Raw genomic sequence first — 27,182 nt, forward strand, 5'->3', positions numbered from 1 at the left:
GTGATTTCAGTACTTCCTTTTAAGAGGAGTAAGAAAAATAAACTGCGAATACAGTATTTCTCTGTAAAAGAGAAAGTTTCAAAGATTTCGAATCGAACGATAATTCATTGACGTAAATCGGTTTACTCATTGATCATTTTAACGATTGCAGTACTTCCTCTTAGTAGGAGTAAGTGCATGATGGCACTTCAAGCCACGTAGAGGAGCTTTAACCGCTTCTTCGTGCAAAATTTTATCAAAATCGGACTAAGCGTTATAGAAATATTGGTAATAATAGTTTTAGAAAGGGCCTTACTTGGGTGGGGCAAACTCCCCTCCTTATGAGGCACAGCGTCGAGACTTTTAAAGTGCAAATCTGTACAAAATGTCTATTGGAATTACACTTTATTCATGAAAAACGGTTTACGTGTCGATAATTTGAAACGATTGCTGTACTTCCCTTTAACAAGTGTAAGAGCTGATCGTCGCTTTAATGTTACGTAGGGGAGCCTTAACCCTATTATCCTACCAAATTTTATCAAAATCGGGCCAAGATTTACAGAGTAATTAGTAATAATAATTTTGGAGGGGGCCTTACATAAAGGGGGCTAACTTCTCTCCCATTTGATATAGATCGTCGAGACCCCCAAAAGGCGCATCTACATAAAATTCTGAATCGAATGACACCTCATTCTTGAATATCGGTTTAAGCGTTTAGGCGCTACGTTGCTTATAATAAAGGTAAGAACAACAAGAACAAGAACAAGAACATTTTTGAAAAAGCTGTTTTTGCTCATTTTCTGCAACCTTTTTTCTCAAAACCTATTAGATCTGGGTTGATGCAAAAAAATTACAGCCATAAAGGAGGATTTGCCCCATAATATAAAGAAAATTTGGGAATTTTATGTTTTATAGAAAAAGAGAAAAAAAATTGTCAAAGTTGGGTGTTTTTCAACGTTACGCTTTTTCGTGCAGTTTTTGACGATCAACCCTTATATTAGATTAGATAAATTCCTTTCTTTTCAAGTTATAAGAATTCTTTCTTAAATGAGATTTGGTGGCCCCTTGTGTTATTAAATTTGTAAATCAATAATGTAATTTTGTACAATCAAAACGAAAGATCATTGTTTAATGTGTAATAAGAACGAGCCGGAAACATTAATTGTTTATCAGCTGCCCAGTCTAAGGATGTTTTAGAATTCTACTCCATATAAACAAATAATATAACCTTAAAGAAGAACTTTGTAAATTAATTAATAATTTTGAAGAGAAAAATATGTACGCAATTTTTAATTATTTAAAAAAAGTTTTAAAACTAAGATCTTACACTTTACAAAGTTTATAAAGTGAACAAGAACTTGGAACTCCTTTGTGACAGATACATTGTATCTCTATACAAATAAAGATGATAATAGTAAAATAACACACTCGGAAGAACAAATTTCACGAGATACTATCATTTTTACGAGGTGGTACAATTTAGGTACTACGTGAGCCAAAAAGAGGTTTGGGAAACGCTGGATTAGAGGAAGTGCTGTGTCTCGCGTCATTACCGGAAATATGCAGTGTTGCCCGACAAAGAGTTGGCATCGCAGGAAGCTGTTCAAAATCACAGAATCGGAAATATCATCTTACTGGACTACCTAAATTTGCTCTTAATATGAAGTCATACATTAATTACGAAGACGTAATTTCCGAGAAGGTAAAAAGTAAAATAAATCGCGACGAGACTCTTCTTCACGAGATGATCGTAGCGGTAGTAGGGGAAGTGACTAAGAAGCCCTAGTGGTGGGGATTTCAGCCAGCAGACTACGCTGGCTGGCCCGTCTTCAGTAGAACACTGTTGTGGCGTTCAGTCGTGCTGTGGTGTAGTGGCTAAATAGAAGTCAGCCCTCCCTTTGCCAGTTTTCTACAATATTTTCCCCGTTTTTCCTCGTCTCTACGTCAAAGTTTTCCAGTTTCTTCAATTTTTCCGATTTTTTTTTTTTAAATTTGTGGATGTGGTGATTCAGTGTTTTGTTTTCCATCTTAAAAAAAATGTCTCCAAGTCTAAGTAATTATAATATTTTTCTATTATTATTTTTATGGTTAATTTTCAAATGAAGCACTTGATTGGGTAGTCTATCATATATCAATTAGCCAATGAAACACTTAAATTGTCTTAATAGCATTAAATACAAAATTCTCTGATTACTTCCTGTAATAGCACTTTCTAGAGAATAATTATAAACTAGGAATTTCTATTTAAAAAGTTCAGTTGTTAACAAAACAACACTCGCTCGGAAAATCGCCTAAAACTGGGCAAAATGAGAAAACCCATTCTGGAAATTCGTGAATTTTCTTAAAAGTAGATCTTTGATTTTATCCGTCGTTATAGCACGCATGTTTCCTTATATCTCTGGTACCATTTTCGGATTTTCAATCATCGTCAGTCCTAATCAGTTTGGTTAATCAGAGATATCGACTTCACCTACGTATCCGTCTTGCAATACATTTTGTTGATTCAATTCAATCAGCAAGAGTAGTGCGTGACGGAAACGTAGGTGAAGACAAAATCTCTAAACACCAAACTGATTCATTACCTGTGGTGTGAAATGAATGCCCGAAACCATGCTTACAAAATACGCGCACTACAACGGAGGAAATCAAAGATATTATTACAGCATCACACTTTCCTTAAAAAAATTATGTTTTCACAATTACAAACATAAACGCAAACACCAATTTCAAAACTCCAGTTTTTCCTACGTCTTCTAAGGCGACAAAAAACGAAAAGTATTCACAGAGGAAATACCAACAAACTACCCTTTTACAAGATGATTATTATCTTTAAATTGATTTGATAAAAATATTAATTATATTCGCGGAATGAATATTAATTAATTCGCGAAAAACTAAAGGAAATTGAAGAAATTTGGCTTAACAGAAATAGCACTTCCGGTTAATCAATATGAATATCGATTACTACTATCGAACCTCACACGCATAACGGAAAAGTTGCTCGAAAAAAAAACGCGGGATAAATAAAAAAAAATTTTTTTTAAGAAATTCGCACTTCCAGGCGAACTCGGAAATACAGCTACCCATTTAATTGGCGTTAAAGGCGCCACGGTAGCCGAGTAGTTAGAGGCTAGACCCGCAAAGCTAAGATGTATTGTTGGTTTAGTGGGTTCGATTCCCTGGTCTCTAGGTCTTTGATTTTATTTAATGTGTTTAATATAAGAAATTTACAGTAAGGTATGTTAGGCGGTTATAGGCTAGACCCGCAATGCTAAGATGTGTTGTTGATTTAGTGGGCTCGATTCCCTCTGTCTAGGCCTTGGATTTTATTTAATGGTTAATATGAGAAATTTATAGTAAAGTATGTTAGGCAGTTATAGGCTAGACCCGCAAAGCTAAGATGTATTGGTTAGTAGGTTCGATTCCCAGTCTCTAGGCCTTGGATTTTATTTAATGGTTAATATGAGAGATTTACAGTAAAGTATGTTAGGCGGTTATAGGCTAGACCCGCAAAGCTAAGATGTATTGTTGGTTAGTAGGTTCGATTCCCGGTCTATAGGCCTTAGATTTTATTTAATGGTTAATAAAAGAAATTTACAGTAAAGTATGTTTGCTAGTCGCCTCCGTCCACGACACCTAATTGTTAGTTGGACGTTAAGCTTCGCCTGATAAAATTGGCGATTACTTTACTTTTTACTTACTTTAATTTGCGTTAATATTAACAAAAAAAAATTGTTAAACCATTAATTACCCTATTTTGGCACTTTAGAGTGGTGCATTTAAATCCCCCTCCCTATTCTCGGAGAAGTGCTACAAATTAAATTTTCCTAAGATTAGAAATGAAAAGCTCTAGATCTGCATGGTTACTGGGAAAATCTTGGAGGGGAGGGGGCGGAGAAGTGTTGGTAAATTGACACACTTCCGTTTTGCGGTAAAAAAGAAGATAAAAATCGATGTAAAAAATTCTGTATAATCGTGATTCTTCCTGTTTATCTGCAGCCAGAAGATAAAGGAATGTTTAGAAAAGTAGTTCATCGATTATTATTTTCGTCTCTAATAATTATCTTATATATTTTGCTGACATTCATCATGCGAAAATGGTATGATTGCGATAAGCCCAATCGATTAGTTGTGTTGAAGGGGTAACTGACCCTGTTTTATTTATGGCGCTTTCCACTGAAATTAAACGCTGTCCGCAATTTATCTTCTCTTGGCTCACTAGGTCGGAAAACTTTTTCTCTTTTAAAAAATGTTGCTTTTCTTTTTTTTTTTTACTTTATTTAGTTTTCTTTTTTCTCCCAAATAAATTTATTTATTTTATTATTGGTTAGGAAAACTAAAGTATTGATTATTTATTTCTATTTCTGGGCTTAAATATGACCTAGTTTTATTTTAGTTTATTTTTTTTTTAAAAAAGTCATCTCGAAGTTCGAACTTTATTCAGTAGTTTTCGAAATTTTATCTCCTTCCCCTGAAATGACTCCTCCCCCCAAAAATCTCATTTCAGACGAATTATTGTTCGAGTGTTCCATTTCAAATGACCTAGAAGAAGAAGAAGAATAAAAAAGGAAAATCGATCTCCTGGGGTTTCCAAGTATCGATACATCACATTCTAATTTACTAATCAACAATTACATCTTTAATTTCAATTTCAACTATCGAAACTGGTGAAAATTTAATATTGATGTTAACAATACTTCCTCTGTAATCAGGAAAAATGAATACGAAAAAATCAATAAATAAACGACCTAAGTAGAAGTTCATCAACAATTTAAAAAAAACGAAGTAAAATAATTGTTATTACTAATACAAAATTAATTTAATATTGTGAAGTACATATAATAATAATAATAACCAAATAATAATAATATTAGTAATAATAATAATAATAAGGGAAGGGATTAGCTATGAGGTTAGCATACTGGACTCCCACGCGGAGGTCCCGGGTTCGAATCCAGCTGCTGTGGCCCTTAGATTTTCTCTTCCTAGGAGCTTCTTACAGACAACACTGCCCGGTGATGGACAGTGTTGTCTGTAACGAGAGAACACTGTCCGGAGGCCGTACATTGCACTGAAAAAAGCTCCGGGCGCCAATAACCTTAGATGTTGACGCGCCTTAAAAAAAAAAATAAATAAATAATAATAATAAGGGACTAAAGGAAGGGATCAGCTATGCGGTTAGCGCACTGGACACCCACGCGGAGGTCGCGGGTTCCAATCCAGCTGCTGTGGCCCTTAGATTTTCTCTTCCTAGTAGCTTCTTACAGACAACACTGTCCGGGTGATGGACAGTGTTGTCTGTAACGAGAGAACACTGTCCGGGGGCCGTACAGTGCACTGAAAAAAGCTCCGGGCGCCAATAACCTTAGATGTTGACGCGCCTTAAAAAAAAAAAAATAATAATAAGGGACTAAAGGAAGGGATCAGCTATGCGGTTAGCGCACTGGACTCCCACGCGGAGGTCGCGGGTTCCAATCCAGCTGCTGTGGCCCTTAGATTTTCTCTTCCTAGGAGCTTCTTACAGGCAACACTGTCCGGGTGATGGATAGTGTTGTCTGTAACGAGAGAACACTGTCCGGGGGCCGTACAGTGCACTGAAAAAAGCTCCGGGCGCCAATAACCTTAGATGTTGACGCGCCTTTAAATCGTCGAAAATAAATAAATAAATAGGATGAAAAAATAATTGCCATTTCAGTCGAGTAAAATCTTATTCTGACCGAGCTTTCGACCTAGGTACCTAGGTTCTTCTGTTTTGTCTGTTCATGGACTCTGTCTTGTCAGTCCATGAACAGACAAGACAGAAGACACACCAACCCTGAAATGCAAAAATATTACTTTGTAAACTAGCCCTGAAGATGACCTAGTCCCTAGGTCGAAAGCTCGGTCAGAATAAAATTTTACTCGACTGAAATGGCAATTATTTTTTCATCCTATTGAAACTATGAATCAGTCACCAAAAATAATGAACAATAATAAATAAATAAATAAATTATATTAGCATATAAAAATAAAATACTAAAAACGAACAGTAGACAATAAAATCAATATTTGTTATTGAAGTAAACAATTCTTTCATGAATAAAATTGATAGATTTATTGAAAATTTTGAAATTAAATACAGAAGGAATTAATTTGTTTATAGGATTATTTTTATATTATTTTACTGAGGTGATTTCACAAAACGGGGTACTTGTAATTCTGTACTGATAACAAGCAATTAAGTGATAAGGTAAAACTGATTATTCAATCAAAAATTAATTGGTAATATTCTTTTTCTTTTTTAAATGATTTAAGGCGCGTCAACATAACTAAGGTTATTGGCGCCCGGTGCTTTTTTCAGTGCACTGTACGGCCTCCGGACAATGTTCTCTCGTTACGCATCACCGGACAGTGAGCTGTAAGAAGCTTCTAGGAAGAGAAAAATCTCAGCAGTTGGATTCGAACCCCGAGGATCTCCGTTTCCTATCCCTTAAGATTCGTTTGTTGCAAATAATGTTGTTAAAGCTCTTATAATGTTGCTTAACTAAATAAAGATTTCACTTTCCCGGTGATAATCTTAAAAATGTTTGTATTATTTTCCAGCCAAGATTGATAAAATGATTTTTCAAAAAACAATCAGAACAAAACCTGGAAATTGTATCGCAAAATTTGGCGAAGCCAGATGCTATCTAGTGCCTATTAGATCATGAAGCCTTTCTTCGGCAATAGCGAATACTTTGCCTTTAGGAGACCGTGGAAGAACATGGGGGGGGGAACCATGAAAATGTTTAGAAAACCATTCAACAAGTGTGCTTCCTTCATTCACGGTGTAAAATCCCTTTGTGGGAAATGGACTAGCCACTTCTGTAGGGATTTTTTCGTTCCTTTTCGGTATCGCTGTCTAAAAATACCAGCGACACTTACCCTGGGTGCCACCAAAAAGTAAAGTAATCGCCTATTTTTTCAGGCGGGGCTTAACGTCCAACTACCAATTAGGTGTCTTGGACGGAGGCGACTAGCAAACATAGTTTACTGTAAATTTCTCATATTAACCATTAAATAAAATCCAAGGCCTCTAGACTGGGAATCGAACCCACTAAACCAACAATACATCTTAGCATTGCGGGTCTAGCCTATAATCGCCTAACATACTTTACTGTAAATCTCTTTTATTAACCAAATAAAATCCAAGGCCTAGACTAGTACCGCAATACAACTTAGCTTCGCAGGTCTCGCCTCTAACCGCTCGGCTATCGTGGCGCCCACCGTGGGTGCCACCATATGCTCTCGCAAATATGCGCTTAGTGTCTGCAGAGGTTGTGTGCAAGTACTTGGGGTTTAACGAACCCCTCCAGGCGATAAAAGTGTAATTTGTTTATTAGGAAAGTAGAACGTATATTGGTAGTTGAAAGCGCTGTGGTTGGAAGGGGCGATTGTAAAGCGACACTCCACCCCTTAAAACTAGCTCCTGCTATTCATGGCAACATCCCAATTTCGATCTTGAAGAGAGGAAATTTGGACACTGTGAGCGCTTAGCCAATTACAGGGTAGGGAGCGGTAGGGTTCAGCGACCCCTTAATTGCATCTTACCACATACTGCGACTTCTTGCGGCCAGTTGGTGATTTATATTTTATTAGCGAACTAAAGGAGGCGCCGCGCTCCATAGTTTACAGCGTCCTAAGAAAGGGGTTCGCCGCACCGCCGTAACTACATTTATAACTTCTTATTTTTTTTTTCTCTGGATCTGCACATCCAGGTAGAAATGTAATTAAGTGTGCGAAATGTAAAATGTTTATTGTCGGTTCACTTTATAGTTTAGTCAGGTGTTATAATTTATTCCCATCCATGGTCCATTATAAATAATTTTATTACCTAATAAGAAATCATTAAATCAAAGCGGAAGTAGTGTGACCGAGCCGAATTACGGAACTGAACTTTAAAAGTCACTTTTTAAGCACATTCGTAAGGAGCTGGTGTTAGGCTCGGATTTTTGGTTTTCCCGGCTAGCCATTCAGAGCTCTTTTACCGGAAAGAAGGGCTTGGAGGTTTGGAACTGTCTTGCGGGATACTCGGACGGCTTCAAGATGTAACTAGGTGTTACTAGCGACAAGTACGAAGCTAATCCGGGATTTGACAACTCGGTGAACCTGGAAACGATTACTAATTTAACAGGCCACCATTTGCTCTTAAATCCAGTTGACCTTTTAGAAGCTTTCAAGTGCGGGACTTAAAAGATTCAGAAGAGAATTGGATCCCAAAAATAAGGTTTTTTTTTCGTCTGAAGCTTTCCCAGAAACCCTTTCCCTTTTTTAACATTTTTTTTTGCTTAAACTGATTTCCCAACAAATTCCTAAAGGTTTTTTACATTCCTAATATAGGATAGAAATAAGAATTTCGTTTGATTTTGGATTCTCATCCCCACAGGAAGTTGTAAGTAAAGTAATTGCCTATTTTTTTAGGCGGGGCTTTACGTCCAACTACCAAGTAGGTGTCGTGGACGGAGGCGACTAGCAAACATAGTTTACTGTAAATTTCTTTTATTAGCCATTAAATAAAATCTAAGGCCTAGAGACTGGGAATCGAAAACCCACTAAACCAACAATACATCTTAGCATTGCGGGTCTAGCCTATAACCGCCTAACATACTTTACTGTAAATTTCTCATATTAACCATTCAATAAAATCCAAGGTCTAGAGACCTGGAATCGAACCTAGTACCACAATACGAGTACATATTAGCTTCACAGGTCCACAGGAAGTTGTACTCCATGCTTTAATGAACCAATATGTTGGCATTTTCAAGTCCTCAAATCAATTAATAATTAATTAAGACCAAAACTTCAATAAATAACTTTAATAAAAATAAAATTACTAATTCCTAAAATAATTTAAAACTAAGTTTCCTCCATAGAAAGCGTTACGTAACAAAAGATAAAATGTTTTTCTTATTTACGTCACTAACTACCAATAACTGTTAAATTATCAGTTGAGAATATTCTAGTGTAATGATATAAATTTTTTGGCGGAAGTACATCGGACAGGAAACCAGAAAGTGTTTGAGAGGTAATTAGCGGAACGAGTGATGCATTGTGGGAAACATGTCTTCGCTATTAAAAATCTAGAAATTTCACCCACTTGCAGGAAATTCCTGAAATCGGAAGGCTATCTGACTAATCCTAGTCTATAGGATGCTGTGATTTTCATTGAAACAAGAATTGTATACAGAATTCAGAGATCTACTGTGTAATCTCAGCTTATCAATGATATTATTGAATTTAGAGAGAGAGATAGATTAGATAATTAGTCTATTTAGTGGATAAATCAAGGCACATTCAGTTACCCTGAGCACTGGGCTGGCCTACTACATCAACTACTTACGATGGAAAACTGTGCATTCAGTAAACATTCCGTGTTTATAGAAAGCTTGCCAATTATATTGCCTTTTCTATTTTAGCTGCAGTAACAGAAACTTGTGGAGATTATTTGACATACCGTGTTTTTAAATATAATATAACATTTAGGTTTAAACAAACTTGTTTACTCCTTATCTCCCTTAAATGTCCACTTCAGTCGGCTATCTGCCTTCCCAGTGTTCTTATCTCCTTGTCTGGAGATAGTAACCCCCACTCATTATTCCCTCTCTCCCTCTCCAATCTCTCCCTCACTTCTTATTTTAAATAATTTATTCACATGTTGACTTTTATCACTTTAACATTTTACCTAATTATCTATTTACAGATTAGTTATCTATGAATATTTTTTTTTTTTAAAGAAGTTTTAGGTTTGGTCAGTTTCTAAAATAAATCCAAAAGGAAGAAAAATCTATCTTCCCTTACGTAAAGAGAACTTATCAAATTAAGTGGTCGACTTTAAGTTTTTAGTCAAAATAACTGTTTTAAGAGAGACGCCACGATAGCCGAGCGGTTAAGAGACTAGACCCGCAATGCTCAGATGTATTGTTGGTTTAGTGGGTTCGATTCCCAGGTCTAGAGGTCTTGGATTTTATTTAATGGTTAATATGAGAAATTTATAGTAAAGTATGTTTGGCGGTTATAGGCTAGACCCGCAATGCTAAGATGTATTGTTGGTTTAGTGGGTTCATTCCTGGTCTCTAGGCCTTGGATTTTATTTAATGGTTAATAAAAGAAATTTACAGTAAAGTATGTTTGCTAGTCGCTTCCGCCCACGACACCTAATTGGTAGTTGGACGTAAAGCCCGCCTGAAGAAATAGACAATTACTATTTTAAGATCGCTCAGATTTCGTAAAAGTGGTTTTTCCACAAATTGTTCTTAGGAATGTGTGCGGCTAGTAATTACTTAGAAATGCGAAAAATGCGAATTTGATGCCCCCCATTATGGAGGTCGGTAGTGAGCTTTTAGGGGGGGAAATCAGCGAACCGGAAGTGTAACGTATTCGCGATTCTGCGCGCACTTGATTTTAGAGAGGAAGCGTTGCAGTTATTAATCCGTAACTTTCTGCCAGGAGTGAAACCGTTCCTGCCAATCGGTCTTCTTGGTTCCCAACCATTCACAAAATAAATTTGCATTGAATAGGTGAAAATATGGGGTAACCGCACTGGTAGAGTTACCACTGCATTTCACTTTCAGCCTCTGTGCGCAGAGTTGCCTCGCCTTATAAGACCCCCTTCTCTCTGTCTCACACAAGTTACCTTCTCTTTTACTTTTTAAATAGCTTTTGTTTTTGTTGACGTTTTTATTTCACTTTGTTTGTGTCACTGGTCATTAACTTTAAAAAGTCGCTTGCAGTGACTATTACGACTATTGTAAACTTTTGGTTGTTTTTGCCCTGCTGCCTTCGACGTGTATACACACGTCATTGTCTGATTTTAATTCCGCACACTGTGAGGGGGGTTTTAAAACTAAATTCCACGCTTAATTGGTTATGGAAGCCCTGAGAATAACAGGATTTCAAGAAGCCCTGGAATATCCGTTTCCTTTTTACAAGCACTTCCCACCTCTCAGATCTTCCTATCATATCCACAAAATATTAAGCATCTGCGGAGGTTCTAGGGAGCATATATTTCATTCTACAACTGGAGACTGTTCACCTTCTTCGGAGTAGTTCTTAGCCGGTGCCGAGGATCCAGGAATCACCGCTTTTCCTAGCATTATATTCAAAGTCGTCCGTCAGAGGAACGCTTCCTGCACCCACGTCAAGGCCATTCTGTGAGAGGCTGAGGTAGAGCTCAATCTCATCTTTAGGACAATTCATCCAACTGCTTCTGTAACCTTCTCCTTCCAGCATCCCGAGGCAAAAGGATTCCTCCCTTCCTATTTAATACCCATAACTGATCGAAACATGTTCTAAGGACAAAAAACTTGAATTATGACTCCCCGAATAAATAGAGCGGAACTTATATGCGGGTTGTAAAAATAGAATATTAAAATAGTAAATTCTGTTAATAGACCCCCCGCTTACGCTTCTTTTTTTTACCTTAATCAGTTATTAAATATCGCCCAAACATAATTTTAACATGATAAACGTTTTTTAATAAAACGAAAATATAAAAAAAAAAGATTTTTGCAATAATTTACGAAAATCTATTAGTCAAAAAACAGAAGTGGCTGAAGAATAAAAAACACACGTCACTTCCATTTCCGCCTCAGCAAGACGCCACCAATAATAAAATGCGTTGCCTAAATTAATTTCTCGCTGAGATAGGATAGAATTAATCCAGGGCCGCCATTTTGTCAGAATAAATATCTTGCTTGCTCCCTCCCCTAGTTTATTGCTAATTTCCATATTTGAAAGAAATTTATGTTAGCGATTTATAAATTTTGTTTTTTGCCGTTTCTTTAGTGAGCCAATATTTCAGTTTTTTCTATTAAGAGCGATGTATATCACCGTAGCAATGGCTAAATATCGTGTAAGGGTGTTTATAATTGCTATTAAGGATATAACTAGTTATGGGTCGATGGTCGATATTTTACAGACTTTTGTAATTTGAATATTTAATTCAGGACCCCCTGGTAGGCCGTTTGATTGATAGTACCACACTCTTAGATTTTTTTTTTTTTCTTCTGAGAACTGGACATGCTGATAATTGGAAAATAGCATCCTGTTAGACTGAGCCTATGCCTGAATATTTAGGCGGTTACAGGCTAGACCCGCAAAGCTAAGATGTATTGTTGGTTTAGTGGGTTCGATTCCCTGGTCTAGAGGCCTTGGATTTTATTTAATGGTTAATATGAGAAATTTACAGTAAAGTATGATAGGCGGTTATAGACTAGACCCGCAAAGCTAAGATGTATTGTTGGTTTAGTGGGTTCGATTCCCTGGTCTAGAGGCCTTGGATTTTATTTAATGGTTAATATGAGAAATTTACAGTAAAGTATGATAGGCGGTTATAGACTAGACCCGCAAAGCTAAGATGTATTGTTGGTTTAGTGGGTTCGATTCCCAGGTCTTAGGCCTTGAATTTTATTTAATGGTTAATATGAGAAATTTATAGTAAAGTATGTTAGGCGGTTATAGACTAGACCCGCAAAGCTAAGATGTATTGTTGGTTTAGTGGGTTCGATTCCTAGGTTTTAGGCCTTGAATTTTATTTAATGGTTAATATGAGAAATTTACAGTAAAGTATGATAGGCGGTTATAGACTAGACCCGCAAAGCTAAGATGTATTGTTGGTTTAGTGGGTTCGATTCCCAGGTCTTAGGCCTTGAATTTTATTTAATGGTTAATATGAGAAATTTACAGTAAAGTATGATAGGCGGTTATAGGCTAGACCAGCAATGCTAAGATGTATTGTTGGTTTAGTGGGTTCGATGCCTGGTCTTAGACCTTGGATTTTATTAGATGGTTAATATGAGAACTTTATAGTAAAGTATGTTTGGTAGTCGCCTCCGTCCATTTCACCTAATTTGGTAGTTTTACTTAAAGCCTGCCTGCAAAAAATATATTTTCAACCTTTTATGTTGGTAATGTTTGAAGCGATTATTGTGTTTAAAATGTGGCTAGGTCTGCTGTACTGGGTGATACGTATATCTTTGAATTTACTCGTCATAGTCATGCATATTTCTGATCGATTTCGTACTTACAATCCATCAGCAGAGGTGATTGATTACTCATCCCTTCACCAAACTGATTGAATCGATTGAAACAAACCCTGATGATGGATTTAAAGTCCGGAATCGATCAGATATCCAATAAACATGCCTGCAGTTTTTTTGTACTAAGGTTTTGAAATTTGTTTGTCTGTGAGTGGTTGTACTGAAGGTAAAGAGGCGTATTTTTTTTTTGGTTCTATTGATTGGAAGATATCATGTGATTGGATTGTATTGGTTTGGTGTTCTTGGGGAGTTGATTTGATTGGCCGGTTCGTAGTGTAATTTTTAATAGCATAGTTGTGTTGGAGTGTGTAGTCCTTGTTCTAGTGGTTTCTGTTGTCACAATGATATTCGTAGACGACAGTTTTAGGTTTTACTCTACTTATATTCCTTTGACTACTTCATTTCCGTCACCATTGCCATAAAGTGAGTATCTGGGGAAATAGGCCAAGCAGTAACTTACAAAAAAAAAAAAAAAAGGTGAATTGAACCTGTTATAACATGAATCAACATGTACATACATCAATTTTACCATTCCATTTTGATTTTATTTATTTATTCAACTTCTGCTCTTTCCAATCGATACGTTGATTAAGAAAAAGAAAGAAAATGATTTACAATCGATTAATATCGTTCATTTTAATAGAACCAGATAGCGGGCCCTCTTCAAACAAGTCTCTCTCTCTGGCTAAACCATTCATTTCTTTCCATAAATCTCCAGCTAAAGCAAGCTGGAACATTCCAGTTTGTTATACGGCTGTCTTTGATAGACCTAGCGGAATAAAAGTTATTCTACTCTTGTCCTGCAAGAGCACTTAGAGAAATTGTTATTCCGGTTTTTTTTGTTCTGAAAATATTCTGCGCCAATAATTTAGCCTAATGTAGGAGTTATAATATTAACTCCATTCACTAGACTCAATATTATTGGCCCTATAAAGGTTTCCAGTTTTTCCTCTTTGCTCATAAATTATGTAGGGTGTACCGAAGTACAGTGTTGTAACGGTAGCCTCTTTAGTCATTCCAGCAACATTTTTAGAAATTCCAGGTTAATGAAAACAGGACAGTCGTGAGAGTGATTCGCTTCAGTAGATTTAGCCTTAGGAAAGCTGAACACAATGAGCAGAAAAATCAGGATCCATCCTAACTGCGGGAATTAATTTCTGTTGAAAAGAGGGGGGCGCCTTTATTTATAAAAGTTCACTCGTTTTCAGCAAGATTTTTGTTGGTAAATTCAAATCTTTTTTTTTTTTAACATTTCCGTTTTTGCCAGTTGGTTTTTACCCGCGTCACTTCCGTTTATTTGCTCGTTCAACTCAACACCATACTTGAAATTCTATTTTTTTCTTTAACTTCCTTTTTAGAGGATCTCTGCTACTGTACACCCTATTGGATAGAATTAGAATTATATTTATGACGTCATGTTGGAAAATTGCATCTTTTTTTTTGAGCCTCGTTCTGCTTGTTAACTTTACGCACTAGTGAGGTATTTGATTATTATTTATCTAGGTTTATAGGTCATCTGATTGTACCATAATGGTTTTATTTTATTTTTTCCTAGCTCGTATGTACATATATATATTCGTATCTAATAATCTTGGCTTAAAATGGTGGCTCGGCGGCATTATAAAGGGGCAAATACTTGGCCAATGGCCTTGTGACACGCAAACTATTGGTTCTCCCAGCTTTGATGCATGGCTGGGCTGACTCATAACGAACAGAGAGAGACCTCCAAAGTGCGTTCTATTTTAATTTATTACAAAATAGAACCCGCACATCAAGATACATTATTTTGTTTATTTTCAAATCGAACCTACTGTATGGAAAAAAAATATCGATTAAATTATTATCGAGTAAATCGGGTTAGAAATTTGTCAAACATAAAAAAAAAAAAAATCGATACTTTTGGCCCTTAGTTTTCACTTCCCCAAGCTCTAACTTTCCAAAAAGGAAAAAGGGCGAAGATCGAGTGCTCATTTTGATTGGTAACCCAATTTTAGACTACTGCACAGATTATCGCCATTGAATCTAAATAATCTCCGACGATTCCGAGTAATGTTCTGAGTGAGTAATGATCAGTTTCCTGGTCTAAACTACGGTAGTTATGTTCCCAGTTCCTCGACCTCGCTTTCCACAATCGATCATGATATACCCACTTCTTGTTTTATTCTCGTACCACCTTAACTCCTCATCTAATGTAAGCTAATTTCCTTCTGTTTAACCTAGTTTTTGTTTTTAGTTTCCTCTAATTCTCTTTCAAGCTCTTTAAGCTCCATTTATGACTTTCTCTTCTGGAAAGAAGAGAAAAAGTAAGTTTTGAAAAAATTGTACGTTTAAAAAAGCGTCCTTAAAAAATTATACTTTGCATAAAGAAATGCCAATTTATTAAGGCTGGCTTTACGTCTAGTTACCGAAATGGGTATTAACTAACAAACATACTTTACTATAAACTCTTTTGTTTAAAATACAGTTTACTATAAAACTATAAATAAATAAATAAAATAAAACAATGAATAAGTCTTGTGAGTCGTCAACATGATTAAATGTGAGTGTAAGATAGCCCTATATAAGTCTAATGAGTTGTCAGCTTAGTTGAATATGAGTTAAAAAAGACCTGTATAAGTCTAGTGAGTTTCCAACATGGTTAAATGTGAGTACAATATGAGATAGATCTATAAAAGTCTAGTGAGTTGTCAACGTGGTTAAATTTGAGTGTGAAGTGGTTCTATATCAGTCTAGTGAGTCGTCAACATGGTTAAATGTGAGTATGATATAAGGTAGATTTATAAAAGTCTAGTGAGTTGTCAACATAGTTAAATTTGAGTGTGAAGTGGTTCTATATCAGTATAGTGAGTTTCCAACATGGTTAAATGTGAGTTCGATATGAGGTAGATCTATAAGTCTAGTGAGTTGTCAACATGGTTAAATTTGAGTGTGAAGTGGTTCTATATCAGTCTAGTGAGTCGTCAACATGGTTAAATGTGAGTACGATATAAGGTAGATTTATAAAAGTCTAGTGAGTTGTCAACATAGTTAAATTTGAGTGTGAAGTGGTTTTATATCAGTATAGTGAGTTTCCAACATGGTTAAATGTGAGTACGATATGAGGTAGATCTATAAAAGTCTAGTGAGTTGTCAACATGGTTAAATTTGAGTGTGAAGTGGTTCTATATCAGTCTAGTGAGTTTCCAACATGGTTAAATGTGAATGTAGAAACAGCATTTATGTTTACAGAAATAGCCTCTAGAGTTCTTCACTGGATGGAGTATAAAGTAAGCTTACCGCCTATTTAATGGCGGCTTATACAGTCTACAATATGCCCATTTCTCTTTTATCTATTTCACGATTAAACAATACAAATTCTGAACATTTTTGTTTCTATTATCGATAATTGTGTAAAACATGAAGTATCATTCCAAAAGAAATATTATTTATCGTATTTTTAAGGAGAATTTTTTTTCTAGCTTAAATCGAAAGTTTATCAAATACCTATGGGAGAAATGTGGAGAAAAAAATTTTAAATTAGTTATTTCATTGAAATAATTGAGTTCAAATTAGTGGCCAATCACAGTGAAGTAGGTTTGCTGACTGTGGGCGGGTCATGCCCCACCTCCAGTGTGGTCACGCCCCGTCCAATGATAGCGAGCCTGGGCTGATTAAAGCGTACTTAACAATGGTGCTTCAATACCTTTCATTTATTTTTCTAAATCTTTCACTATTTTCTCATATTTTATTAATATTTCTTGTTAATTTACAAATAATATTAATCTTACGTAGATATTGAGAAATATGCTAACAAACTGTTCCAAATAAAAATCCGTTCTCAATGTTCAAGGAATTTTACATTAAGTTTAGATCATTTTCGAATAGTTTTCGCCAATATTCGACAGTTTCTCTTTACTTTCTCATGAAAAGAATCTCGTACGAACACTCACATGACTTTTCTTACTACAATTTACGAATATAATTCTATTGTAACTTAGAATTGCATAAAAAAAAGAGATCAAATTAATAATAATGTCAGTAGAATGCTGCGACACATTCCCTCTGAACCAAACTATTAATTGAGAAAAAATAACAAGCCAAACTGACATTTAACCTTAAGTATGACATTAGATCAGCTTCAAATGAATACGTTCGTCAAATTCATTGTAAATTACAGGAAAAGCCTTTCTTTAAAATTTCACTTCCGGTGTATTGATTTTTCTGTCTTTTAGGATCTTCTAAAGAAGGACATTCTAGTGAGGACTTTTTTTTTTATATTTTTATTTAACTAAGCACATATCATCTAAAAACGTACCTCACTACTTAAGAATGTCTTGGATGATTAATGCAGACTAGCCAGAGACTGTGTGCCTTTAACAATAAGTAGACTGATGATGTAATGATGCTGTTGTTACCTTGGAAACTGGTCACACGATAATTAGCTAGTACTCATTGGCCATTCTAATAACTTTGTTTAAGTTTTAATTACTTGTTTGGAGCGTACTTCATTTCTTTCTTCTTTACAATCAAGTATATTTGGTTTGATTTATCTAAGATAATAGTGTGATTAAGTTTAGACATATTTAGATGTAGTTAAATTATTTTAAATTGAGCTTAATTCAGAAATTTACGTTTCGAGAAACTCGTAAGAATTCTAAGCTTCCCTGGTAATTGGCTCTTATAGTTCGCTTTGAACTTACTGTACTCATTGCACCGGGGAGATCTAAAACTTGAACTTTTTTTCAAGTGAAATTCCAATAAGCGCCATTTTTTGGATGGGCATTCAAGCATTCCTCTAAAGTGTTAAGTACGGAGTAAATACTTGTGTAATATTAATAAAAAATTTAATGAATAACCTTGGGTGATTTTACGGAGAATTTTGGAACCTTATGAAATTGGAACGCTTGGTTAAGCCCCCATAGTCTATAATAAAATCTAAATCTAAACTCTTTAAGTTCTTTTTTTGCAAGCAGAGGCAGTAGATAAAAGTATAACTTTTTTACTTAGAAATATTTTTAGTAAAATTGAGTTTATTGATAAATAGTTTGAAGTGTTGGCCGAGCTGATAAGCAAGATATGAGTGTAGGGTAGCACTGTAGATGTCAATCGAGGTCAACTGACCTCATCAAAGTGACCTCCGGAAAAAAGGTACCATTTTAGGGGGGGAGGAATTAAGGAAAATGGTCTATTTCCGGTTATCTTGAGTGTTTCATATTTTACGGGATTTTTCCTTTACAAAGTTTAATCCTCTAATCTAGTATTGGGGGGGCCTCCATAGTGAAATACTAAGATATACGCTGAGGCCAGACAAGGGCCCATTCTCTACGCAGAGAACGGCTCGCTTTAGCCCTGTATCGTTCAAAAAGGAAGAAATAAGCGTAGACTTCAACCACCCACCACCCCTCCGGCACAGTTCCGCTGTGGATTACGGTGCCAAAAACATTGGGAATCGTTTGCCAATATAAGTCCAAAAACTTGGTAAGGCACTTTTGGAGGAAGTGACTGAGAATGCCAATTATTTAAAAAAAAAGGAAAGTGTGGCAGCCGTTTTCCGAGAAAATATTAAAAAATTGAGAAATCGATGTTATTAAGTGACACTTCCAGTTGGTTGGTTGGTTGATTTTACCCAATGATGGCACCAAAAACAGAAGCTCAAATTTAAGCTTTCTTGGAATTTCCTTTTTGAGTTAAACTGGACACAATTCTCTTGAACTATTTGTAAACACATCTTTTCGAACTGAAGGCGCCTGAAGTCGGCTAGTTCCGGTAAAAAATTATGTCGGCATAATTCCATTTCTTATTTTTTTATGAGTCTCAAAAAAAAAAAAAATAAATAAATAAAATAAAAATTAACGAAAAAATTAGCTGATCAATGTTCTCGCGTAAATCTTTTAACGGAAATTGGTATTGGTTAAATTTGAAAAAGGGGAAGTGGTGACGTATCATTTAATTGATAAAAAAAATACATATTACCAGCTGGGGTTTTATCTATCTATGGTGGCACACATTGTCTGAAATGTTGCCAACACCAGCTGTGACTACACAATAACATTGTTCTTGTGTACAGGTTAGGATAACCGCTCAGTGAGGTTACTAGTACTATCGGCGATGACACAACTAGAAGTCGCCTTCATTTCCTCTCGTCACTATTGCTTCACTGCTTTCATCATCTCGCCATTTCCGCACGTGCTAATAATACTTCTCTCCCACTGTTACTCGCTCATGTTTACACTGTCGACGATCATGCGTTCTTGTTTGAATTCTCTACACCAAACTGATCAATCAATCTAGTCAACCTTTGATGCTGGTTGAAAGCACAAACCCTGTCAGGAATATGATGGATAAAGTAAAATAATTTGGGAGATGGTAAGGATTAAACCGTTCGGCTTTCGGGGCAATCAAAATATTGTATATTTCTATTCCTTGCCATCCTTGGCTTTGCTGTAGAACATTACCTAAAGCAAGCGTAACGCCGGACGTTCGATATGACATCCTAGGATCTTTTTATGACCAGGAACCCAGAAAACAAGATTTTTCTTCCTCACTAATTCATTGATGACTGATATTGAAAACGCATGCTTTTCCTAGGATTTTTCTGAACGGCCGTGAAAAACCACCCCCCTTATCACGAAAACCCCGTAACTTCTCCAGTTATTCCCACAGAGTGACAGGCTCTAGGTTTGCCTCACCTTCTTATTTACAGGATTAAAAGTAAGCAGTAGAAAATGAAATCTATTTTTCCAAATACATTTCTTTCAAATTTAACGCCCCTTTACATTCAGTAGTTTAAAGAGTGCTGAAATATTCTTTAAATAAGTTATTTTTATTTAGAATATAACCATTTTATTTAGGCATTCTAGATTGCAGCTAAATTCACAGTAATTTAAATACAATAATTTATCCACATCTTGTAAACATCTGGAACAAATATGGTTACACTTTAAACTGTCATTCTAACTTGTATAGATTATGGTGTTAGAGGGGGTCTTATACATGGTACGCTAGAATAAATACTTTAAATTAATATGCTCCATTTCTAAAAGATTGTTAATATATATATATATATTTTTTTATTCTACCCAGGTATGTAAAATATTGACCACAATCTCAGCGTACAGATCATGATAAAAATAAAGAAATACGATATTTGAAATATTATTCCCTGGAATAAATGTAAAGAAGAAAGAATGTAGAGAGAAAACTTAGAATAAATTTCAACATAACAGCCATATTGATATTGCATCGTTTATTACATTTAAAATAGACTCTTTACAAAACTGGATTTTTAACACGGCATCCTTTCACTGCGCATGCTCTGTATGTACAATTATTTAAATGGTTATAACGACACATGTAAATGTGATATCGTAACATTTATAATGTGAGATCATAAGTCTTGTTTTTATGCTTTTAAATTGGTTAGCTTTATGACGTCATTATTATTATTAATATTTTTTCCCCCTATTCCAAGTTTCACTCCTTTAATCCTAACAGAGGGTTCCTGCGGGACCAGTTCCTGCTTGGAACTATTTGTTACATGCTCAAATTGTGATTCGCACAGGCGTTCAAGTCTTTTAGAAGCTTTTAGTCTCCGGTTTAGATAAAAGGACTGGATCTAGGATTAGAACTTCTCCTTCGAAACCTCTAAAGCTTTTAACAATTAATTCTTCCTCGAAAATTACGACCCACATCCGACGGTGTCAAATTAGAGCTACGTCAATTAGAAGAGCTACATCTCTATTTTTGAGAATACCCTTTTAGGTTTTCCCGAGATTGCTTAAACATAAATAAATCTCATAAATATAAGAAAATAATTCGAGCCGAACTATTAAGGGTTAAATAGTGTCCCGTGGTTGGAGCGGCAAGGTGATGATGGCATGTGCTCTCTGTGCTCCTTAAAGGGTACAGAAGGATCTCTATCATTTCCTAGCTATAGATGAGCTCCAACTCCGAATAATGGATAGTTCTAGACTGTCTATCTCGGATTATCTTCCACTGATTACTTTTGCCAGGAGTGCCTGGAATTTAAGATACACAAATTTTAAATTGAGAGCATAAAATTTAAATATCTTTTATTTTTCTTTATTTTCAAGAAGTTTAATGTTTGATTTTGTTCTTTGGTAATAGCTTCACAATTTGGTTTGCTCCTCTTCTTTGGCTCTCTATTACACTTCAACCTTCATCTTTTTCTGATTCTTGTTCTTTCTTTATTTTGATTTTATTTCTTTATTTGTTTTTTCCTTACTTTACTGAAAGCTAACCCCTGCAGACGGCTGTAAGCCATGCAATTTCCAACTATTATAATGCACTTCGGACAGTGTTCTCTCGTTACAGACAACACTGTTCTTTCACCGGACAGTGAGCTGTAAGAAGCTCCTAGGAAGAGAAAATCTAAGGTTCAGCAGCTGAATTCGAACCTGGGACCTCCACGTGGGAATCCAATACGCTAACCGCATAGCTAATCTCCTCCCTAATTATTATTATTATAAGAAAATAAAATCAACAAACCCTCGTATGAGGTCCTTTTTGACCTTCGAGAAGTTTTTAGGAGCGACTTCAATGGGCCCTTTTCTCCGGACTGAGTGCCTTTACTCAGAAGGACTTTCACGCTGCGTTACAGCAGAAGAAGTGCCTTTGAAACTGTGAATAGTTTACCTTTAAAAATAGTGTGAATCTGTAATTATATTAGGGGCGTTATGAACTCTGGAACCAATTTTCGATTGCTGTTCTCTCTCTTGATATTTTTAGAGACTCTTTCCTGTCTAATATATTTATTTTAGTATCGTGTTGGCAGCGATAACATTGTTATTTTTAAAATTAAAAAAAAAAAAAACAAGAAAACGAGTGCTGGCTTCACTAATAATGTGAAAATATTAGCTTATTTACAAATTATTATATACAAACATAGATCATTCATTAATTGATCTTTAGATACAATTCTTTGATGATCAAAATTGGCAAAATCGTTTCTTCTATTTCACAATAATTCTCTTAGTTTCTATAATTATCTTAATTTAGTGGTTCTACAAGAATAGCACCCGGTTTTTAGATTAAACATGAACACATATTCTCTCTGGCTCATTTCCTCATATTTATGTCCTGCAGGTCTTTGCAGGAAAATATATTTGGCTCTCCTTGAGGCAGCATCACTCATGTCAGTAAAAGGAGCCATCGTTATCGTGCTGATTTCCAGTTTTTGAGATTTTACTGGCAATAACCGGGGGGGAAAAAAGGTGTTTTTTTACTAATTTTTCTATGGGGGATGGTAAAATCGGCAGAAAATCGCACGTCCCCCCCCACAAATAGCACTTTACTGAATCGTTATTTTTTTCATTTTTGAGGGGGGGCTTTCCTCAAGAACAGCCCCCAACGATTTTCTATAAACTTTAGTAGTAAAGTAAAGAAATTGCCTATTTTTTCAGGCGGGCTTTACGTCCAACTACCACAAATTAGGTGTCATGGACGGAGGCGACTAGCAAACATATTTTATTGTAAATTTCTTATATTAACCATTAAATAAAACCCAAGGCCTAGAGACAGGGGAATCAAACCCACTAAACCAACAATACATCTTAGCATTGCGGGTCTAGCCTATAACCGCATAACATACTTTACTATAAATTTCTCATATTAACCACTAAATAAAATCCAAGGCCTAGACCCCGGGAATAGAACCCACTAAACCAATAATGCAACTTAGCATTGTGGGTCTAGCCAATAACCGCATAACATACTTTACTATAAATTTCTCATATTAACCACTAAATAAAATCCAAGGCCTAGACCCCGGGAATAGAACCCACTAAACCAACAATACAACTTAGCATTGCGGGTCCAGCCTATAACCGCCTAACATACTTTACTATAAATTTCTCATATTAACCACTAAATAAAACCCAAGGCCTAGACCGGGGAATCGAACCCACTAAACCAACAATGCAACTTAGCATTGCGGGTCTAGCCTATAACCGCCTAACATACTTTACTATAAATTTCTCATATTAACCACTAAATAAAATCCAAGGCCTAGATCGGGGAATCGAACTCACTAAACCAACAATACAACTTAGCATTGCGGGTCTAGCCTATAACCGCCTAACATACTTTAATATAAATTTCTCATATTAACCACTAAATAAAATCCAAGGCCTAGACCAGTGGTTCTTAACCAGTGTTCCGCGAATATGGTCCAACTGTTACGCGAAATTTCAATTTTAAATGTATTGAAATTTAGAAACTTAGGAAAGATACGAAAACAAAAAATTGTTCCATTTTTTTTTAATTTGAATTTAATTTTAACTTCTTGCTAAATACCGAATTTCAAATTATTTAATATTAGTGTTCCGCAAGAAAAATATATACATATAATTGTGTTCCGCGACTATGAAAAGGTTAAGAACCACTGATATAAAGGGTTGAAAATTTTTTGGGTCATGAAATTCTGTAAAATTATGGCCGTTCTATATTTCCCACTGTGAACCACGTATTCGTATGAAATTTTTTTCTCTTATACACTTTGTTTTTCTCAATTATAAACTATAGTTATTTTGTGCACAGATCTATAAATGTAGAAGATATAAAGAGTTGAAATTTTATTGGGTCATGAAATTCTGTAAAATTATGGCCATTCTATATCTCCCGCTGTGAACCACATATTGATATGGAATTTTGTTCTCTTATACACTTTGTTTTTCTCAATTATAAACTATAGTTATTTTGTGCACAGATCTATAAATGTAGAAGATATAAAGGGTTGAAATTTTTTTGGGTCATGAAATTCTGTAAAATTATGGCCATTCTATATCTCCCACTGTGAACCACATATTGATATGGAATTTTGTTCTCTTGAACACTTTGTTTTTCTCAATTATAAACTATAGTTATTTTGTGCACAGATCTATAAATGTAGAAGATATAAAGAGTTGAATTTTTTTTGGGTCATGAAATTCTGTAAAATTATGGCCATTCTATATCTCCCACTGTGAACCACGTATTGGTATGGAATTTTTTTCTCTTATACACTTTGTTTTTCTCAATTATAAACTATAGTTATTTTGTGCACAGATCTATAAATGTAGAAGATATAAAGAGTTGAATTTTTTTTGGGTCATGAAATTCTGTAAAATTATGGCCATTCTATATCTCCCACTGTGAACCACGTATTGGTATAGAATTTTTTTCTCTTATACACTTTGTTTTTCTCAATTATAAACTATAGTTATTTTGTGCACAGATCTAAAAATGTAGAAGATATAAAGAGTTGAATTTTTTTTGGGTCACGAAATTCTGTAAAATTATGGCCATTCTATATCTCCCACTGTGAACCACGTATTGGTATGGAATTTTTTTCTCATATACACTTTGTTTTTCTCAGTTATAAACTATAGTTATTTTGTGCACAGATCTATAAATGTAGAAGATATAAAGAGTTGAATTTTTTTTGGGTCATGAAATTCTGTAAAATTATGGCCATTCTATATCTCCCACTGTGAACCACGTATTGGTATGGAATTTTTTTCTCTTATACACTTTGTTTTTCTCAATTATAAACTATAGTTATTTTGTGCACAGATCTATAAATGTAGAAGATATAAAGAGTTGAAATTTTTTTAGGTCATGAAATTCTGTAAAATTATGGCCATTCTATATCTCCCACTGTGAACCACATATTGATATGGAATTTTGTTCTCTTGAACACTTTGTTTTTCTCAATTATAAACTATAGTTATTTTGTGCACAGATCTATAAATGTAGAAGATATAAAGAGTTGAAATTTTTTTGGGTCATGAAATTCTGTAAAATTATGGCCGTTCTATATTTCCCACTGTGAACCACATATTGATATGGAATTTTGTTCTCTTATACACTTTGTTTTTTTCAATTATAAGCTTTAGTTATTTTGTGCACAGATCTATAAATGTAGAAGATATAAAGGGTTGAAAATTTTTTGGGTCATGAAATTCTGTAAAATTATGGCCGTTCTATATTTCCCAATGTGAACCACGTATTCGTATGAAATTTTTTTCTCTTATACACTTTGTTTTTCTCAATTATAAACTATAGTTATTTTGTGCACAGATCTATAAATGTAGAAGATATAAAGAGTTGAAATTTTATTGGGTCATGAAATTCTGTAAAATTATGGCCGTTCTATATCTCCCACTGTGAACCACATGGAATTTTGTTCTCTTATACACTTTGTTTTTCTCAATTATAAACTATAGTTATTTTGTGTACAGATCTATAAATGTAGAAGATATAAAGGGTTGAAAATTTTTTGGGTCATGAAATTCTGTAAAATTATGGCCGTTCTATATCTCCTACTGTGAACCACATATTGATATGGAATTTTGTTCTCTTATACACTTTGTTTTTCTCAATTATAAACTATAGTTATTTTGTGCACAGATCTATAAATGTAGAAGATATAAAGGGTTGAAATTTTTTTGGGTCATGAAATTCTGTAAAATTATGGCCATTCTATATCTCCCACTGTGAACCACATATTGATATGGAATTTTGTTCTCTTGAACACTTTGTTTTTCTCAATTATAAACTATAGTTATTTTGTGCACAGATCTATAAATGTAGAAGATATAAAGAGTTGAATTTTTTTTGGGTCATGAAATTCTGTAAAATTATGGCCATTCTATATCTCCCACTGTGAACCACGTATTGGTATGGAATTTTTTTCTCTTATACACTTTGTTTTTCTCAATTATAAACTATAGTTATTTTGTGCACAGATCTATAAATGTAGAAGATATAAAGAGTTGAATTTTTTTTGGGTCATGAAATTCTGTAAAATTATGGCCATTCTATATCTCCCACTGTGAACCACGTATTGGTATAGAATTTTTTTCTCTTATACACTTTGTTTTTCTCAATTATAAACTATAGTTATTTTGTGCACAGATCTAAAAATGTAGAAGATATAAAGAGTTGAATTTTTTTTGGGTCACGAAATTCTGTAAAATTATGGCCATTCTATATCTCCCACTGTGAACCACGTATTGGTATGGAATTTTTTTCTCATATACACTTTGTTTTTCTCAGTTATAAACTATAGTTATTTTGTGCACAGATCTATAAATGTAGAAGATATAAAGAGTTGAATTTTTTTTGGGTCATGAAATTCTGTAAAATTATGGCCATTCTATATCTCCCACTGTGAACCACGTATTGGTATGGAATTTTTTTCTCTTATACACTTTGTTTTTCTCAATTATAAACTATAGTTATTTTGTGCACAGATCTATAAATGTAGAAGATATAAAGAGTTGAAATTTTTTTAGGTCATGAAATTCTGTAAAATTATGGCCATTCTATATCTCCCACTGTGAACCACATATTGATATGGAATTTTGTTCTCTTGAACACTTTGTTTTTCTCAATTATAAACTATAGTTATTTTGTGCACAGATCTATAAATGTAGAAGATATAAAGAGTTGAAATTTTTTTGGGTCATGAAATTCTGTAAAATTATGGCCGTTCTATATTTCCCACTGTGAACCACATATTGATATGGAATTTTGTTCTCTTATACACTTTGTTTTTTTCAATTATAAGCTTTAGTTATTTTGTGCACAGATCTATAAATGTAGAAGATATAAAGGGTTGAAAATTTTTTGGGTCATGAAATTCTGTAAAATTATGGCCGTTCTATATTTCCCAATGTGAACCACGTATTCGTATGAAATTTTTTTCTCTTATACACTTTGTTTTTCTCAATTATAAACTATAGTTATTTTGTGCACAGATCTATAAATGTAGAAGATATAAAGAGTTGAAATTTTATTGGGTCATGAAATTCTGTAAAATTATGGCCGTTCTATATCTCCCACTGTGAACCACATGGAATTTTGTTCTCTTATACACTTTGTTTTTCTCAATTATAAACTATAGTTATTTTGTGTACAGATCTATAAATGTAGAAGATATAAAGGGTTGAAAATTTTTTGGGTCAAGAAATTCTGTAAAATAATGGCCATTCTATATCTCCCACTGTGAACCACATATTCATATGGAATTTTGTTCTCTTATACACTTTGTTTTTCTCAATTATAAACTATAGTTATTTTGTGCACAGATCTATAAATGTAGAAGATATAAAGAGTTGAATTTTTTTTGGGTCATGAAATTCTGTAAAATTATGGCCATTCTATATC

At 34.6% G+C, this 27,182-nt stretch overlaps 1 protein-coding gene across 6 annotated transcripts in view; it reads left to right on the forward strand.

Annotated features, from left to right (window-relative positions):
• Nucleotides 1–27,182, forward strand: part of for (cGMP-dependent protein kinase for) — a 334,414-nt gene that overhangs the window by 126,527 nt on the left and 180,705 nt on the right. The window contains exon 1 of one of the 6 annotated variants that reach the window (XM_074136020.1): nt 1,820–2,032. The exons of the other annotated variants lie outside the window; for them this stretch is intronic. Coding sequence (XP_073992121.1) covers nt 2,017–2,032 — 16 coding nt within the window. The 5' untranslated portion in view covers nt 1,820–2,016. Of the gene's footprint in view, nt 1–1,819; nt 2,033–27,182 lie in introns of those variants that run through there. 6 annotated transcript variants of the gene reach the window in all.

This window comes from Rhodnius prolixus, unplaced genomic scaffold (genome assembly GCF_049639745.1).
Source record: "Rhodnius prolixus isolate KJV_2025 unplaced genomic scaffold, Rpr scaffold_5, whole genome shotgun sequence".
Lineage (NCBI taxonomy): Eukaryota > Metazoa > Arthropoda > Insecta > Hemiptera > Reduviidae > Rhodnius > Rhodnius prolixus.